At 53.0% G+C, this 18,330-nt stretch overlaps 1 protein-coding gene across 1 annotated transcript; it reads left to right on the top strand.

Annotated features, from left to right (window-relative positions):
• Nucleotides 1–92: 92 nt before the first annotated feature.
• Nucleotides 93–18,182, top strand: MMP11 (matrix metallopeptidase 11). Its single transcript, XM_062631418.1, has 8 exons — nucleotides 93–346; nucleotides 8,990–9,240; nucleotides 10,422–10,565; nucleotides 11,563–11,696; nucleotides 14,457–14,704; nucleotides 14,914–15,127; nucleotides 16,432–16,689; nucleotides 17,423–18,182. The coding sequence occupies exons 1-8, from the start codon at nucleotides 230–232 to the stop codon at nucleotides 17,554–17,556; spliced, it is 1,500 nt and encodes a 499-aa protein (XP_062487402.1). The 5' UTR covers nucleotides 93–229; the 3' UTR covers nucleotides 17,557–18,182.
• Nucleotides 18,183–18,330: the final 148 nt, after the last annotated feature.

The raw sequence follows: 18,330 nt of genomic DNA, 5'->3' as shown, positions 1-18,330 counted from the left end.
CGCCCCGCTCCGCCCAGACGCCGAACGCCGTCGGGGCGGAACGGGGCGGGCCGGGCGGGACCCCCCCCCTCCCGCGATGCCGCCGTGCCGTGTCCCCCCGGCCCGTAGAGCTACGGCTTGGGGAGAACAAAAGGCAGGAGCGGGAGGAGGCGCGGGGAGGCGGGCAGGCGGCCACGGGGGGGGATAAAAGGCTCAACGGGGAACCCCCCCCCCTTTCTCCCTTTACCCCATGTCCGATCCCGCTCCGCCGCCCGGCATGGCCCGTCCGCCGCTGCCCGCCGCCGCGCTGCTGGCCGCCGCTCTGCTGCACTGCGCGCCCGCCGCGCCCGCCCGCCGCCACAAGCCGGTGAGTCGGGATCAGCCGGTGCCTCCTTTCCCCTCTCCGTGGTGTCCCCCCTTGTCCCGCGGGCAGTATGTCGCTGGGCGGGGTGAGCCGCCCTCCCTGTCCATCCCCAGATGGCCCTCGGGATGCCGGTACGGGCGGCCGGGAATCACGGGTGTCCCTGCTCTGGGGGTGCCACCGCTCCGCGGGCTCCTGTGGGCACGTCCTTTCTGTAGAGCCAGGGAAAAACAGGGGCCGGGACAAGGAGTGTTTACGGGAGGACCCGGGATCCCCCCTTCCTTTAAAGGCAGCGGAGTTTGCAAACAATCCTCCCCCCCCCCCGCCTGCTGTGCGGGCACTGCCGAGAAGTTACGAGGAGACGAGGCTCAAGGGGTGAATCCAACGCGCAGCAGAAGGGGAGCAGCAGGGCTCTTTCTTCCTGCATAAGCCTGCCAGATCCCAGCACCTGGGATGGAGCTGCGAGCAGCAGGGACTGCTGGAAAGGAGCAGCGAGAGGTTCAGGGGACAAGGAGAAGACAGAGAGCTCCTTGTGCCGGGAATGTGTGTGTGTGTAATTGGGTTATTATGTACACGCACTTTGCTGGTGTGCTATAAAATAGTGACAGAGTAAATGCCCGGTAGCAGCCCAAGGGGGATTAGTTCAGGTTCTGTCGATGGTTTTATTATCAGCTCTGTCATCTGAGTGCTTTCTAACTTGGCTGCTAAATATGCTGTGGGCTGGGACTTGGCACAGCACAGCCTTGGCCCCCAAAGCGCTTGTGTTATTCCAAATGACATGTCACTGCGCTTGGCTCCACTCAGCGCCTGAGGAAGGTGAGACTGAGCTCTCGGGTGGTAGTACACTGCATCCCGGCCACCACGCTGCTCTGCAGAGTTCATCCTCATCTGAGTGCAGCCAGAGGTGGGCTGGGAGGGCAGAGCTCCACCTGTGGAAAGCTGGAGACCACCGGTTCCTGCGGGACGTTTGTTGGGCTCATAGTGCTTCGTGCTCTGCTGTGTGCAAGCTGTGAAGCTGCTGCTCCTGCAGGGACCTGCTCAGCCTCTGGTCCTGGTCTTGCTGCCAGCAAGGACCTCTGTGGGATCCCCAAGGAAGGGAGAGCTAGCCCAGGTTTCACACTGCCTGATCTTGGGTCTGGTTCAGCTTTTATGTGCACTGTTCATCTCTTTTCACCAGTGCTCGCAGCTGCTGACTGACTGCAGAGGCTGCTGGGGCTCATTTGCCTCGGCCAGTGCCCCTTAAATGGGTGAAATACACCGAACTGCTGAAGAGCACAGAGTTTATGCAGGGGTCCAGGTCTGCTCAGGCTCCTGGTCCACCTAATCCACCACCATGCTTCTGAAGAAGGTCCCCCCAGCTGGCAGTCTGCTGCCCAGAGATGGTTTGTTCTTCATCTCAGGCTAGTGTGTTGTGAGTACTAATACTTTCCTTTTGGCTGCAGTAACTCCAGGTCATGCTACTTCAGGTATGTTTTGTTCAGGAACACCTTGTGCTCATGTGTCTCACCAGCCTTGCGGAGCTGGGGTTTCAGATCAATGTGTGCCACTCGGTCTTTGCAGAGATAGTGGCTGCGCTGGTTTGGGGTTGGAGCTGGACAGATGATTTCCCAGCCTTCCAAATAGCAGGTCTCTTATCCCAAATAGCTGCCCTTTTGGGTTCCCTGTCTGCTGTCAAGGCTTCTGAAGGTCATTCTACTATCTCTGAGGCCAGCATTACAGTGGTTGCTCTCACATACGACAAAAGTTGACAGCAGCGCGCCCCATTCCTCTCCCAGCTGGGGTACAGATGTCAGCATGGAATGGCAGAGGTGGGATTGCTGGGCTGACAGTGCCCTGTACATGTGTTTCTGCCCTCAGCCCTTCTCTACTCTCTCTTACTAGAGACCTCTGGCATGCCATTGCGTGTTTACTTCACTGGCTACTTTGAGTCTACACAAAGAGATGTTTCCCTGTGTCTAACAGCAGCTGATTTCCTGTCTGGGCACCTTTTGCTGTTGGGTGATGAATGAGAAAGGAGCTGAGAGGCTGAGCTGGGTAAAGAGACTCACGTTCCTACAAGACAGATAACAGTGACTTCCTCAAGCTGTGCTAGTAGATGGGGTGGACAAGGACAGGATGCTGCACTGTGTCTATTCACTTCTCCGTAACAAGTCACAGCAGCAGTAACTGAAGGGAGAAAGAATCAAGGGCTAAGATTCATTTTAAAGCCAGGCTACACAGGGCAAGTTGCAGAAGGACCTGTGCTCTTTGTAGCAAACCCTGTAGATCTCCTTCATTTTTACATTAATGCCTAAAGAAAGAAAGAGAAAACTGAGAGCAGAATGCAGGCTGTGTCTGGTGTCCACTGTAAAACTTGAGAACAAAAGATCTGCAGTCCTCAGGGCAGTGCACGCGCAGACAACGAATTCCTGCATTGCTTTCAGCTCCCCGGGGAAATCACAGTCAGTCCATTTGCTGGGAAACTATCTCTCAGTGGAGAAGTGCTGGGCACCCTCCCAGCTGCCAGCGTAATCTCCCAGGGGCCGTATCCTGCAGGTCTTGCCCTGAGCCCAGCAGGTTCCCCCTTGGAATCATGGTGCTGCCTTCCCCACAGCCCCAGAGCCGGGAAGCCTCCTGCCTTGCTCAGGGCTCGGGCAGCTCCCGCAGGAAGGGTTTGATTTGCACTCTATGGTTTGGCTATTTAAATACTGCATGAGTGTTGGGGTAATTTTAGGCATGTTTATCCTTTGCTCTGAGACAAACTCAAGACACATGTAAGCAGTTATTCTCCAGTGGGTTTGTTGTGTTTGTGCTTCTACATGCAACACACACGCACACCCTGCACTGTGGCAAGGCTTGGGGTGTGCAGCTGGCAAACCTGAGCGGGGAGGGAGGAGAGAGCAGGGAGCAGAGAAGCACTTTGGGGAGAATCCCCCACTCCAGTTCTTTACTTGCTTCCCCCATGTGTATCCTGCCCAGGCACTGTAACCGGGGGGGGGGGGGGCTCAGCAGGGGAAGGGGGCACTTATTCTTTTCCTGCAGGGACTTTTCCCACCAGAGACACTGTCAGCTTTTTCCTACTAATTCCAAATATTCAGACAGGTAAATGAAGGGTTCCTGGATATTCTTACAGTAGGGATGTCTCAGCCTGTAGTATGAAGGGAAGCACTGCTGAGTCTGCACATAACTGTCCAGCAAAATAAAAAGCAGAGCACTTCAGAGGTTCACTGAGATTCTGGTGCAGATGAGACCCAAAAGGACAGACAGGTGACCAGACCTCCTGCCCTTAGTGGGAATTGGGCAGGAGAGATCTGTCACCCTCTGTGAAAATTAGCAGTGGGGGAAAACCCTGCAGACATCTCCAGCAGATTGAGCAGGGGAGCAGTGCTTGTCTTGTGGTTTGGAGATCCCAACCTGCGCATCTGAGCAGCACAAACTCCCTAAGGGTAGAACATCTCCCCACAGCTCTGGAGAGGGCTGCACTGTGCCAGGAGGCTGTACACAGTGAGACATGTCCTGGCTGCTGTCCTTGGGCAGTGATAGCTCGTTGCTCACCTTAGCTTGGATGTAATTGCACAGCAGACAAAACATCTCAGCCTTCTTTCTCCTGTGACTGGAGTGTGCCACATCCTACAGTGGTTTCTTAGTTTCAAGGGGACTTCTAGGTCATGAGATTACGGGCTCTTGAGACCTTTTGCTCTCCTGGCATCCTGGGGCTTGTTTGCTTTGTAAGTACTCCTGTTTCTGGCAAACTGTTGCTTGGGTGACACCAGCAGCTTGGCTGTGGTGTTGTTGATGGAGTACACTCACAAACTGTCACGTAATTAAAGTGTCTGATAATAAAAATAGTCCTGCAGTGTTTATTCATTTGCTTTCTCTTGTAACATCAGAGCCTAGGTCTTCTCATTCTGTCTGTGGGCATAAACATTTGCAGTCCATTATGTTTCATGTTCCGTGTTGCTTAGGAAAAATAAACATTTTCCTTTTTTCGTTGCCAACAACAACTACCACCAAATAATCCAGAAACAAACTGTCAGGCCCCAGGAGGTAGGGCTTGATGGTGCCACCGAGTATGGGAAGCAAGCAGAGGGGAACCTCCAACTGTGTATGCATGGCCAGGCGCTGCAGCACCTCCTCTTTGGCCTCGTTTAGCCTAAGCTTGGCCTCAGCCTTTGCATCCTCCGTGCCTCTGTCTGCATGAGACTGCAGCCCAGCATGAAGGAGCCAGTCTTGTAGGAGAAGTGTAAGCAAAGAATTCATAGTTATAGGGGTTGGGAGACTCTGCCTTGTTCTGGGGGAGGTAGGATCAATATATATGGTGGCTTTGCCTCAGCATTGTTTCCACCAAGTTTCCATTGTTTCTACTAACAGTGCCCTGACCAGCAGCACACTTGGTTCAGGGTCTGACCAGACCACAGACATGATCTGTTTCTTGCCATGAGATTTCATCTGCAGCATTAGCACCTTCTGAGCCCAGCCTGCTTCTGGGACACAACCTGACTAGAGTGGAGCTGGCTCCAGTTTTACCACCAACCATCAGCTGTAGCTGCACTTTCAAATCCACCCCTTGCAAATCCATGCTGGGCTGAGAGGCAGGCTGGCCACAAATCTGGCCATGGTACTCTGTGCATCAGGATGAGCGACAGTGCTGATCTCAGGCAGCAATATTGCTGCAGCTTGTTAATGTGGTGTAGAGCTCCTGGGGGGCACAGCAACCCGTCAGTGGACAGAAATAGGGTGAGAGAGCTATCTTACATGAGAACTGCAGGAGAAAACATCTCTGCTCTCCTTCCCCATGGGTTGAACCAAGGGCAGGAGTGCTCTGAGGTGCAGGCTCAGAGGTAGGAGGAGGTTAATGCTACTAGCCAAAGAGACAGCAAATATCAGTGCCTTGACAAACACTGAGTAACAGAGGAAGAAAGTGGGGAGAGATGGAAAAGTAGCAGCAGAGGGACAGGGAGATGGGGAGAAAACCCATGAGATCATCCCCTAGCAGAAGAGGAAACAGCCCCCAATGAGAGGGGAAGTATCCAAGACTGATGTGATTCTTGTTATAACTTGTCCAGTCACTCCTGTCTGATGGGGAGAGGGGCTCTCCTTTCATGTCTGTGCTGCAGAAGCAGGCAGGAGCTCAGATAATTAGGTACGCAACAGAGGAGACAAGTTTAAGTTCAGGGCAGGCAGCTGAGGATGGACCCAGGCAGACAAGAGCAATGGGTTTGTCAGTACGAGGCACTAGCCTCACTCTTGGGGTTATTCTCCACTGCAGCTATGGTGTTGTAGCTGCTTCTCCTCCTGGGAGGCTCTGGAGGGCAAATGCTGCCCAACACAATGAGGTTAAAGATGATCCCGGCTCCTCGGGGTGGCTGGGACACTTCCTGGGAAGCTTGGCTGGTGTTCATCTGGCCTCAGCAGACCAGAAGTGATGGCTGCTTGTATCGCAGCACTTGAGGTCTGATAAAGCTGCGAAGAACTGAGTGGGCAGCCTGTACCTCTGCTGTGGTTTCTGCTTTCCCATGGGATCTGTCCTTTGCCTCCTGTTCCCTCTTAGCTTTTTGGTCACAAGGCTGAGGAAGAGGCACTTCTTTTGTGAGGAGCTGTGGCCAGCCTGCAGCACAGCCCTCTTTTTGTATAGCTTTGCTCCTCTGCTGTCCTCGCTGCCCTTGAGCCTTTGTTTCAGGCAGCCCCTCTGCACTCATGTTGTGCAGACATTTTACTGCTCAGTCTCTATTGCAAAGCCCTGGCCTCTTCCTTTGGCTAAAATCTGTCTGTTCCATGCACAGCAGCCACCCCAGCTGTGGGTTATACTGGGAACGGCAGTGTAAGTGTCTGCACACTAGCTAGAGGCTCCAATCCAGCTCTGCACTCAGCTGGTCTGAATGCTTGTGACTTGGGATGCAGGGATTCTCCTTTGCTTTTTGTCTTCAGTAATCCTCTCCCCTCTGGTGGTGGGATGGGAGGAGTGAGGATGCCCTGATAGTTACCCAGCAGCCAGTGCCCTCCTCATCCTCTCTACACAGGCCTGTACTAGCTCTAGCAGCAGCACAGCCCAAAGCAACCCCCTAAGCATACAGTTGGGACATTATCCCACAGCTTGGGAGAGCAAAGCAGGACCTGCCCAGGAGAGGGTGGGTTCAGCACTGGGTGGGAAGGATGCAACCTTAAGTGAGAGGACATGTTATCTAAGCCTTGGGAAGTGCCTGCAGCAAGGTGTGTCCAGCCAAGGAGACCAAAATCTCCAGCCTGATGTGTCTCCTGAGCATTGTTTGGCAAGTGGTTTCTGCCTGTCACATTTCCCCTTGCTGGCTGTGCCTGCAGTGGCATTTTCCAGCCCTTTCCTGCCATGGTGCTAATGTTGGTGCAATGACGACAAGGAGAAACTCACTGTTTGTCTAGGGGCACAAGGGGCACAGTGAGCACACAGGGCAGCCGGGCAGGTCTTGCCTCCTGCCTCCACCCAGAGCCATTCAGAGGACCACACTGTGACCCCTCAGGGATGGATCTTGGCAAGGGCTGGCAGGCAGGAGGAGGGAGGGTCCTGCCTAAGGCAAGGTGGGGTTTGGATGGCTGGAAGCTGGGATTAATGCCAGTTGCCTTGAGCTAACCAAAGAAGAGAAAGAAAACCTACCTCTGTCTCTCTCTGAACATGGGATCCCTCAGGGTGAGAGAGAGGCAGCTCCTCCTCTCTGTGCTCTGGCTGGGAGGACAGTCACCAGTTTATGCCAGTGCCCCCAGCCAATAAGGCAACAACTGACCTTCCTGGGAGACCAAAGGGATGTGCTTACCATAGCCAAGACAAAAAAAAACAGGACTAAGACCATCTGGGTCAGCTCAGCTGGCTCACCTACCTGGACAACTCTTGAGGGTTTCCCAGTGCTCCCGGTTCCACAGTGAGAACTGTCCCCAGGGTCCATCTCCACTCTCCCCATGTGCTTCTGAGCAGCTGTCCTGCACTTCCTGGTCCTGGGAAATGAGACACGTTAATTACCCTGTGTCCTCTAGTGACAGGACCTGCCTCTGGTGCATGTAGGAGCAAGGAGCCGAGTGTCCCTCCAGGCTGGGCTTTGGTGTCACAGCTGCCATTATGTGCTTGGCAGAAGGTCTCATCAGGGCTCGAAGCAGCATGTTGGCCAGGACATGAACGTTATCAGCCTCTCCTGCTAGCTGTACTTTGCAGGCAGTAGCTGCCAGCCCAGGCAGGGCGCCAGGTGACTCTCAGAGAGCTCCCCTTGGAGAGACAGGTACCTTGGAGCTGCCTGGGCTCCAGCCTTCACCAGGTGCAGACTCCCTTGGGACAGGCCAGCTCATATTCCCTCCTTCCACTAAAGCACTGGAGGGATTCTCAGTGCTGGTGGCTTGGGTAGGCTTTGCTGTTCAGGATGTAAAATGGGTTTCCTCCTTTTCACATGTTGATGGTGTGGTTCCTGCGCTGTGTGGAAGTGCACTGGGACACCAGAATTGTGTCGATGGTTTCTAAGGCAAAGGCTGGCAGCCACCAAGGGTGTCTGGCCGGCTGGGGAGAAGCCAGCAGGCTGGGGTGGTGACAGACACACGAAAAGCCTAAACTGACACATGGACACCTAAACTGCACCTTATGTGACCTCCCTGGCTCCTCTGTCCATCTGTGCATCGCTCAGAGGCACGGGGCCACTGCAGAGCTGGGAGCTCAGTAGCGGAATTAATGCCAAGGGCTTCACACTTCATTCCAGCCCGCATGAATGGGCTCATTGTAGAGAACAGAGTGGTGGCAGCACGTGGATTACACGGCGTCATGGCAGCTCTGGCATCATGCCATCCTGACCTTTGTGTCCCCTGCAAGGCAGCCAGGAGAGCTGGTCAGGAAGAAGCTCTTTGCAGGGGAAGGAAAGGGACCCCTAAACCCCAGGTCCTCACCCTGGAGCCCTGTGGGATGGAGCCTGCCTGCCTGTTGTATCACTGCTGCATCTCAGCTCTTCCTGCTGCATCTCAGCTCTTCCTGCTGCTCAAGCACCTTTAAATTTGCTTGCACAGAATCAGGCAAAAAAAGATCTGTGTTTGGACCTCTGGCTTGGTCCGCATGGTGAGACAGGGAGCAAGCACCTCTCACCCCACATGCCTTACTGCAGGGACACTTGAGTCATGTTTCCTGGTGGCCCCATAGTCCTGCTGTCAGGTGGGGAATCAGTGGAAGTCAGCTAATTAATATCAGTTAATGTTGCCAAGAGGAGCTGTGCTTTTCCACCTAATCCAGGTGATCCTGTCCCCAAGCAGAGTCATGGGTCACCTCTACTCGTGTCCAGGAGGGAATAAAGGTTGTGTGGTAAAGGGGTGGAATTTACTCTCTAGTGATTTGTTTCATTCTTGAAGGGTCTGGTTCTCATCCACAGCTTGGAAAAGCATTTCCTGCCAGCCAGCTGCCAAGGAAAAGTGGACCAAAAATAGCCCAGTGCTTAGGGGGTGCCATGGCATGACACAACACAGTGCCTTGCAGGTGTGATCTAGCTTGGAGCAGCACGGCCCAGGGAATGGAGGATGCCTGTGGGGAGCAGTTGGTGCCCCAGTAGCAGGGGAACAGCCTCAGGCAGGGGTGGAACTCACCACTGCAGGACTGCTGTGGGTGGGCATTCACCACTCTGCATCAGGACACCTTTCCCCAGTCACTGAAGTTGTGGCTTTGCTTTCTCCTTTCAGGACGTGTCCCGAAAGCATCACACCTGGAAGGAGCAGAGTCCTTGGCTGTCTTCCTTGGTGAACACTGTGGGGACCGGTGTGCCTATGAAGGGCTTCCCTGTGAATGCAGATGAGCCAGCGGTGCGCTGGAACCCGCCCCGGTGTGGCGTTCCAGACCTCCCGGTGCTGCCGGACGGACAGAACGGGCGGAACCGGCAGAAGCGATTTGTCCTCTCTGGTGGGCGCTGGGACAAGACTGATCTCACCTACAAGTAAGAGAGCTCCAAACTGGGAGTCAGGCTGGTTTGCTTCTCCCTCCCCCAAACCTCTCAGTCTGATGGCCGCAGGAGCGTGGCATGCTTTGATGTAACCAGGGGGCAGCCAGGGAACAGGGGAGCCACACACTGCACCACCAGCAGCATCGCACCCAGCACCTCCACATCCCCTCTTGCACGCACTGCCATAAACACAGCTGCCCACCCACCCCTCACATTCTGCATCACCCCTCAGTCAGTCCCTTGTGCATCAACACCCCTGTGCATTCCCTTCCCTACATCAAACCAAGCCGAGCCTCCACCACCAGCCTTCTCCCGCTGTGCCTTTGCCCCCACAGCCGCCCCGCCGTGGGCTCACCTCACAGTTTATTTTACAAAGGCCTTTTTATTCGGCTGTTAGCGATGTTCCCATAAACACAACTTCAGTGTGAAGTTTTGCCCTGATCACCCGACACATCCTCAATTGCAGATTTGCTCAACAGGCTCGCAGGAGGGTTGTGCTGCCTCCCCAGTTGCCCACATGGGCATGAGCGGAGAAGTGAGCACACTCATATGGACCTTGACAGCATGTAATCCATCTTTGGTTTAATTAAGTGCAGGAGACAGTTCCTCATGGTATTAGGGGTCTGTAGGTAACAGAAAGGTGTCTGGGTTTTTTTGGTCAACTGTATTAAAGAAAGAACCACAGCAGAGACTAACAATCCCCAACAGCGTTAATGGAAGGGAAAGAAAGCTCCCTCTGTGGCACATCTTACAGTCTGCTTATGGTATAGGAGGGGAGAAGATGCAGCAGCTGCTCTGAGTGAGCCCAATTTCCAGGGACATAAATGCAGAGATTGAGGAGTAGAGATCACATCACAGCACTTGCAGGCACCTCTGTGGGGTGGACTCATGGGGGACAGACCTGGAAAATGCTGCAGCACTTCAGCAAAACACAGCTCTGAAAGCTCTCCAGAAAGCTCACCTCCAGTCCCCCAGCCAGAAGGTTTCAACACTGATAGGATTTGTCTGTTGCACATGCTGCTTGGAATGGGGTGCTGTAGCAGTGCTTGTATGGATTGGAGATGTTCTGGTGCTGAAACAGAGCGGCACTGATCCTACAGCTAGTGTCTTCATGACAGCAGTGTGCATGGCACAGCACGTGATGCTCTCATCATCCAGTGTCTGCTGCCTTTCAGAATCATCAGGTTCCCGTGGCAACTTGTGAAGTCTAAAGTGAGGAGGACCATTGAGGAAGCTTTGAAAGTGTGGAGTGACGTGACACCGCTGACCTTCACTGAGGTGCAGGAGGGACGGGCTGACATCGTCATCGATTTCACAAGGTGAGCGTGGTGGGCAGCAGCACCCTCCTCACACACAAAGAAGACCCCAAGGCTCTAACCAGAGCTGAGGGCCAGCAGCACACAACTTCAGCTCATGTTTCTGCTTTCAGAGACTGGGATCATTTTGGGTTTGGTACTTGTTGCCAGTTGTGGCTGCTTGGTGTAAGTGCAGCTGTCCCATGCTGGCTGTGCACAGCACCGTTACTGATCGCTCATTAATTTTCCTGGTACATTTACATTTCTCTGCCCACAGGCTGTTTTCTTAAGTGTTTGTTTTGACTTTCCGTCTTCGGATCCTCCATCCTGTCCCTTGATGGAACGTAACTGTCTGCCCAAAGACAAATATAGTTGCTTGGTTAAATGGATCTTGGCTCCTGGCCTGAAATTCACTTTTGGCAAAATACGCATGGGGGCAAAGACTTCCCTCTGCTGCGTGTTTTCACAGAGCTAATAAAGGCAGTGGAGACGGTCCAAGCAGTGATGTGATTTGCATACTGTGTATTTGCCTGTGCCTCCCTCAGCTCTCTAAAGTAGCTGCATCTCTCACAGGTTTCCTTCATCAGTCGAGAGAGGGTTTGGCTTGAGTGAGGACCTGAGGATTTGGCTGGGTTTGCTGCCAGCTGCCCCTCTGCATCCCCCCACCACACAGTTGTGTCAATCAACTTAATCTTAGGTTGAGCAGCCACCTCCTTAATTCTTTGGGCTCTACAGTCAGCTTTGGGCTGGAAGCTGAACAGCGGGAGGAGGGAAACATCCTTGAGAAAACATGTGAACTCCTCAGGGATTGGTGTGACTAAGCTCAGCTTCCTCAGTGCCCAGAACTGGCTTTGTGGCAATCAGAAGAGCTCTGAGCAGTTGATCTGGACTTGTGGGATGAACTTGGGATGGGAGTGAGAGCTGCTGTCCCTTCACAGTGGCTCCCCACCTTTGGCCATACAGTGCTGTTCACTGTGGGTACATGGCTGTTTGTCTGAGGTGCAATGTGCCTTCCCTCCAGGTACTGGCATGGAGACAACCTACCTTTTGACGGGCCCGGAGGGATCCTGGCACATGCGTTCTTCCCCAAGACACACCGGGAGGGAGATGTCCATTTTGACTATGACGAGACCTGGACGATTGGGAACAACCTGGGTACGGTACTGTTTCAGGGAGAGCTGTGGATGGTCCAGGATGCTCAACAGTGCACTTGGAAACAATTCCATTAGGGTGTGAGCAGGGACCCTGTAAAACTGAGAGGCAACAACCATTTTTGTGGCATGCACTGTTGTCTCCCCCCACTTACAAGCACAACGTTAGTATTCAGGTCTTTCCTTGTCGTTTTTCAGCCACAGCAATGCCTGTGTCCAGCACCAGGACCCTGGCTTCCTGGTGGGCTCCTCCTGTTCTTTGAGGGGGGAACAAGAGAGATGACTCCTCCACCACTGGGGATTGCACCCAGCATTGGCAGGAGCCATTAGAAATAAAGGAGGGAAAGGATGAAGGGAAACTGGGGCTCAAGCATGGAGTGACACAGTTGTCTTCCAAAGGAAGTTTCAGCCCCAGTCCCTGCATGCACTGTTCACCGTCTGCCCTCAAACAAGTCCATAAAGGGAAACTGCCCAGGCTCCACCTCTGTGTCCCCGTAGCCTGGGAATGCTCTGACCATAAACAACACCACATCGAGTCAAGACTCTTTTCTCTTTTAGGTTTTTCCTTTTGCTAATAATAGATTCAGCTGGTAGCTCTGTGCTGGGGCACTCAGGCTCTAGTGTCACAGTATCTCATGAGATACTGCAGTGCCGCCTGGGACCAACTGGATCAGTGCCCAAAGCATCAGTTTCTGCAAGACCCAGCAAAATTAACTCAGGTCAGGCTCTCCTCCTCCTCCTCCTTCCCAGTTTATCTGCAGGGGCAAAAACCAATCACAAAGCCCATGTTAACCCCTTGCCTCACTCTCGAGTTTCCCAGACGTTTTGCCCATGTTGATGTTGAGGGCTCAGACAGGCTTCCCAGAAGTTGATGCCATTGTCGGTTGTACACCAACTTGACTCTGCATGGGGCACAGGACCCTGCCCATGCTGACCCAAAAAGAACCACAGGGCACCAGACCTCTCTGCAGAAGCATTTCTGCTCCTGAGGAAGGGTGGGCTCTGCCTTCTCTCACCCTCTGTTGGGGCTGCCTGTGTTGGTGAAGAATGTCCTACATTCTCCCACAAAGACAGTGTTGGAGGAAAAGCAAGAACTGAAAATGGATGCCAGTTCCCATCAGAATCCAGCCTTATTCCATAGCCTTCCCCCCCCCCGCCATCTTCCATAAATAAATGTTGTAAAAGCTCTTTGCAGCTAATTGCCATTTAATATGCTGAAAAGAGCTTTACAATATAAACATGGATAAATCCTTGGCTCAGTTCTGAGTGAGAAGGGGAAATTCTTAGCCTCATTTTTACAGATAGGAAACCAGAAGTACAAGGACACCTGAGATGTCCTCTCTGGGGAGCCCTGGGGTCACCCCAGAGCTGAGCAGGACACGGGACTCCACAGAGAGGACCCGTGAGGGACACAGGGATGCTCCCAACACTGCTCCTTCAGGCGTGCTCTTGTTCACCTCCCCCTGACAATCTGAGAACAGCACAGCTGATCTGCCAACACTGGAAAGCATCAAGTGAGGAGCCTGCCAAGCTAAACACAGTGTCTGAGAGTTCGTAATAAATCACCGACACAGAAATCCCACTTTCTCAGCTGACCTACATGTGTCGATTTAATTGGGTCAGTTCAATATAAAGCTGAACAACAACGGGCTCACCTTCCCCTCTGCCCTTCCCAGGCATTCCTCCCAGCTGCATTGCCCCTGCCCCATCCCATCCCATCCTGTCCTGTTGCTGAGAAGTGACCTGCTCCCATGGAGCCAGTGGGGAAATCCTGCTTGGAGCAAGTGAGGCTGCCTGACTCACATCCCTGCCTTTCCCATCACTTGGGCTGCAGCGTGGAGGATTTCTGTCTGGAAGAGAGTGAATGAATAAGCTGGGACTTGTCAAAAAACATACTCTGCTCGCAGGCTGTGCTGCTTAATACGCCTGTCTTCCAGCTTCCCCTGAAATCTATCAACTTCAAAAAGGATCCATTAGGAGCTAAACACCACCTGCCAAATGACACATTTTTTCACACTGAAATCCACTTCCCCACCTCCCCCTCCTTTTCTAGATGCTCCAAGGTCATGTATTCCTAAACATGATCTCCCGTAAATCTACTTCAGTCAGGTGAAGAAGGCCCAGGCCTTGACACGGGATGACTTTTTATGGATTTATTTCTAAATGTCACCTCGACACAGTCCAGTCCACACACAAGCAATAAATGAGCTCCCTCTGCTGTCTGTGACAACAGCCATTAGCAAGTTCTAATCTCAGAGGGTTCAGTGGACGTGACCTAAATGGGACCCGATGCACTCCAGCTGTAGACAACCACTGCTGGGTGGACAAAACCCAACCTTGCCACCCCCCCACCTATGTTTATGAGCCAGACTTCCTTCTCTGTGCATATCTCTCCTTTCCAAAAGTGCACGGAGCATTCCTTTCTTCTTGGTAGCTGGAGAGGTGCAAGGAGCCCCTGGCGACAGAATTGCAAATTACCAACATGCCCAGGCTGATACCTGAGTGTATGAATTCACTCAGGTGCTCCTGAAACAGTGGATCCATTAATTATGCCCTTTTACTCCTTAGAAAAACACAAACATGGTGTAGAGCTACACAGGGGAAGTGCAGGAACACCAACCTGGGAGCACTGTAGTGAGGCAGATTTCTCTTTCCTTGTGTTAGACTCCTACAGCAATGGCTGCTGGTTGGTAGAAGTGAACCTGGGAGGCATTCGTCCCACATACAAGAAGACAAAAGCATCTCCCATCTTTTCCCTTTGCAGGCACTGACCTCCTGCAAGTGGCTGCTCACGAGTTTGGCCATGTCCTGGGCCTGCAGCACACAGCTGTCTCCAAGTCACTCATGTCTCCTTTCTACATCTTCCGCTACCCGCTGAGCCTGAGTGAGGATGACAAGCAAGGTATCCAGTACCTCTATGGGAAACCCAAACTGGATCCTGCCCCAACCCCAACTGAGCCAGCAGAGCTGCCCCAGGCAGGCCTTGAAACCAATGAGATCACCAATGTAGAGGTGAGCAAGTAGCCTGTGTGTCCTCCTTTAACACCACAGCTGGGGCTGTCCTAACCAAGAGGCCAGCAGCAGGCTTACATGTGGTTTGGTGTCTGTCTTCCACCTTGAGTCCAGGTCCGGACTCCCTGCTGGCACTGCCAGCCAGGCTGGGGTGTTGGAACCAGATGAGCTCCAGGTCCTTTCTAACCCTTACTATTCTGCTTTGGCAGGCAGTGCAGCCCGACGCCTGCGACACAGCTTTTGATGCCGTGTCTACCATCCGAGGGGAGCTCTTCTTCTTCAAGTCCCGCTACGTGTGGCGGCTTCGAGCAGGAAAGCTGCAGGACGGCTACCCAGCTCTGGCCTCCCGCCACTGGCAGGGCATCCCCAGCTCTGTCGATGCCACCTTTGAGGACCCTCTGGGCAATATCTGGTTTTTCCAAGGTAAGAGCTGGACTGGGATCAGACAGCTCAGAAATGCATCTCCTTTACATAGGGGTATTCAGGACCAAACAAGTTCCTGGGAAGATAAACTTGGGCATCCTCAGCAATCCAGTGATCCTTGTTATTTGTTTCCTTCTCTGTTTAGGTCAAACTTTTTAGTAGATATTGTCACTTTTATGCACAGCCACAATATCTCATTCTCCTTCTCTGGAACACAAACATTTGTTTTGAGGTTTTGCCCTGGCAATGCTGCTGGCAGAGCATCTTCCCAGCTGTCCTGGTAATCAGTGCCAGAAGAGAACCTCAGACAGCTTCACTGGTTGTGAAACTCCTGCGCCTGTGCCTCAAGGCCCTGCATCTTTTCTGCTCCTCAGAGACAAGCATGTGGAGTTTCTTTAGTGCCCCAAGACCAAATGAGACTACACAGAGCCTGTGTGCAGAACCAGACAACCTCTGGCCACCACAGGCATTAAAAACCCATGGTGGGGGCAAACCTCCTCCTGGCCATCTTTGGAGTTCAAGGCCAACAACAAATCCCATTAAAGAAGACAGCTCCACTGTTTTCCTTAATGCTCTTTCCAAGTGTAAATTTAATAGCAAGGATGCAGAATGAGGAAGGTACCCAGGTGTCCTGGGTGTGCCCGCCCTGTCTGCCCTCCATGAGCACGAGAAGGCACATCATGGGGCTCTGCAGGCAGTGCTCCTGCATAAAGAGGTCACTTAGCACCTCACCTGTACACAAGGACTTACAGTGCTAAAATTGGCAGGCTCCTACCAAGAGTTAAAATGAGATAAGGGGAAAGTATTACATGCCATAGACTAATTACAGAGATTCCTCTTTTAATCTAATCTGGAAAGAGGCTTCCAGTCTTTATTTCAGCTTGGCAATTGCTACCTAGTTTCTGTAGCTTGCTCCTCTACAGCTGCATGCCCCCTCTATGCCTGTGCATGCCCACGTATGTTCTCCAAGCATGGAGTTTGCAGGGTGGATGCTGATCCCTCCAGCCAAGTCTTTCCTTATAACTTCCACAGATAGAGAAAAGACAGCTGCTAAAATGGTCCTGTCCTGCTCATCCCACCACTGATACCCTTAGGGCTGGACTGAGGTGGGAAGTCAACTCCCTGCACTGACAGCACCCGTCAGTGACAGTGTCCATGACACCGGTGGGGTTTTTGCCTCCCAGGCACAGCTTCCCCTGAGAACTGTGACAAGGCATCAGCTCCAGTTCTCCAGTTCACTGCCAAATTACCAGATACAAAAAGAGCTTCTGACCCTTTGTCTCCCTTTTCTGTCTCCTCACCAGATTCTCAGTACTGGATATATGATGGTGAGAGACGGGTATCTGGTCCCACTCCAATTGTGGAGCTGGGCCTCCCTGCATCCCCTGTACAGGCAGCTCTGGTGTGGGGGGCTGAGAAGAACAAGATCTACATCTTCGGTGGAGGCAACTACTGGCGCTTCCACCCTCACACACGCCAGGTGGACAACATCTACCCTCGGACCATGGCTGACTGGCGCGGTGTCCCTCAGGAGATCGACGCAGCTTTTCAGGATGAGTTTGGTCAGTGCAGGGACATGGCCTGCTCTGGGGTTTTATCATTATTAGTTGCAACATTCAACAGTTAAGTGTCCAATAGAGAGAATTCAAACTTTGACAAAGAAATGGTCACAGATTCCTACCCAGATGTTACTGCTCCTGACAAAGAAAGAGGTGAGAGGACAGCAGAGATGCTTCACTCCAGCCTCAGTAGCTGTCCTGAACGAACAGGCTCCTTTTGGAATTGCCTAGTTCTCCCAGACATGTCCCATGCTGAGTGAAGACAGTATGTCAGTGCTGCAGAAACACTGGGGACAGGCAGAGTGCTTGGGATGACAGGGGCAGTGATTGCCTCTTTCCTTCGAAAGGATGTGGTGGAACAGCTCCCCACTGCTTCCAGATCCCAGGGCTAGTTCCCTGCAGTCACAGATGCAGCAGGTCTTCACAAGTTCCCTGTCATCAGCCCTGTTCAGATCCTAGACACCATCTGCTCACCCAGGACCATGTCACCACACGGGTACCAGGAATCACTAGGAATACAAAATAAAATCTACCCTGTTTATTCTCCTGTGAAAACTAAAGCAGTGTGAAAGAACAGTGTATACCACAAGCCTGGGTTCAGGTGTGATGAATCTAGCAGCATCTCCTGCCTCTTCCAGGCTCTGTTTTGGTACTGCGCATGCTGCATTGTCAGCTAGGGAAGAGCTCTGTGCCATTCAGACCCTGTCTGTTCTAACCCTTCTTCTCCCACCCACAGGTTTTGCCTATTTCCTGAGAGGCCGAGATTACTGGAAGTTTGATCCAGTGCAGGTGAAGGTGCTGGAGGGCTACCCACGGCAGATCAGCCAGGACTTCTTCAGCTGTGTGCCTTCCTCCAACTCCTTCAGATGAGGGGGATGCCTGTCCTCCACACTCCCCTTTCATCACCCTTACACCAGCAGCCACAAAGAGGGTTCCCTCTGCCATTACTGACTTCCTTCCAGGCACAGCATCTGACACAACAGGTCTCTGTCACAAGTGACAAAGTTTGCCCCTCTCCAGTTCCAGCAGCCCCAGCTTCAGTTGCTATCAATGTAAAAGCATTTGCCATGTTATTTGCAGGCAAGAGCGGCCACTAAATCCTTAATGTGGCCATGCTCTTCTAGCAATAGCATCCCAAAAGTCATCAAGCTAGCCTGGAACAGGATTATACTCTCCTAACCAACCTGGACCCCACCCTGCAGAACCGATCAGTCGGCATTTCCTATGTTTACACAGCTCATAACAGCAGCCCTTTGCTGCTCCAGGCACGGGCCGGGAGGGAGGAGGGCTTCCACCGAGGCGCTCCCTTGGCAGCAGGCGGGGACTTTGACGGACACTGACTGCACCTGCGGAGGAGCGCAGACGTGCGGCTGCTGCCAGGGTCACTTCCCCGGGACTGCAGCGGAGACCGACAGACCCTGCCGCAGCCCTGCTCCTGGTTTTGTGTTGTATGACTAGTACGCGTTAGGGTTTTATACGGATTTGTATATAGACAAGGGCCCCCCTTCCTTCCACGGTGCTGGGTGCCAGTGCTGGACACTGCCCCGTTGCTCCCCCTGCTAGTACGGAGCTCGGGTCCCCATCCCGGGTTGCTCACACGCCGCTGACACCGAACACCCCTCTTTGCTACATGACCTTGTGCCG

This window comes from Pezoporus occidentalis, unplaced genomic scaffold (assembly GCF_034315485.1).
Source record: "Pezoporus occidentalis ecotype Australia unplaced genomic scaffold, CSIRO_AGI_Poc_V1 ctg37, whole genome shotgun sequence".
Taxonomy (NCBI): Eukaryota; Metazoa; Chordata; class Aves; order Psittaciformes; family Psittacidae; genus Pezoporus; species Pezoporus occidentalis.
Note: the sequence above shows the minus strand (reverse complement) of the source record. Positions and strands in the feature narration are given on the sequence as shown.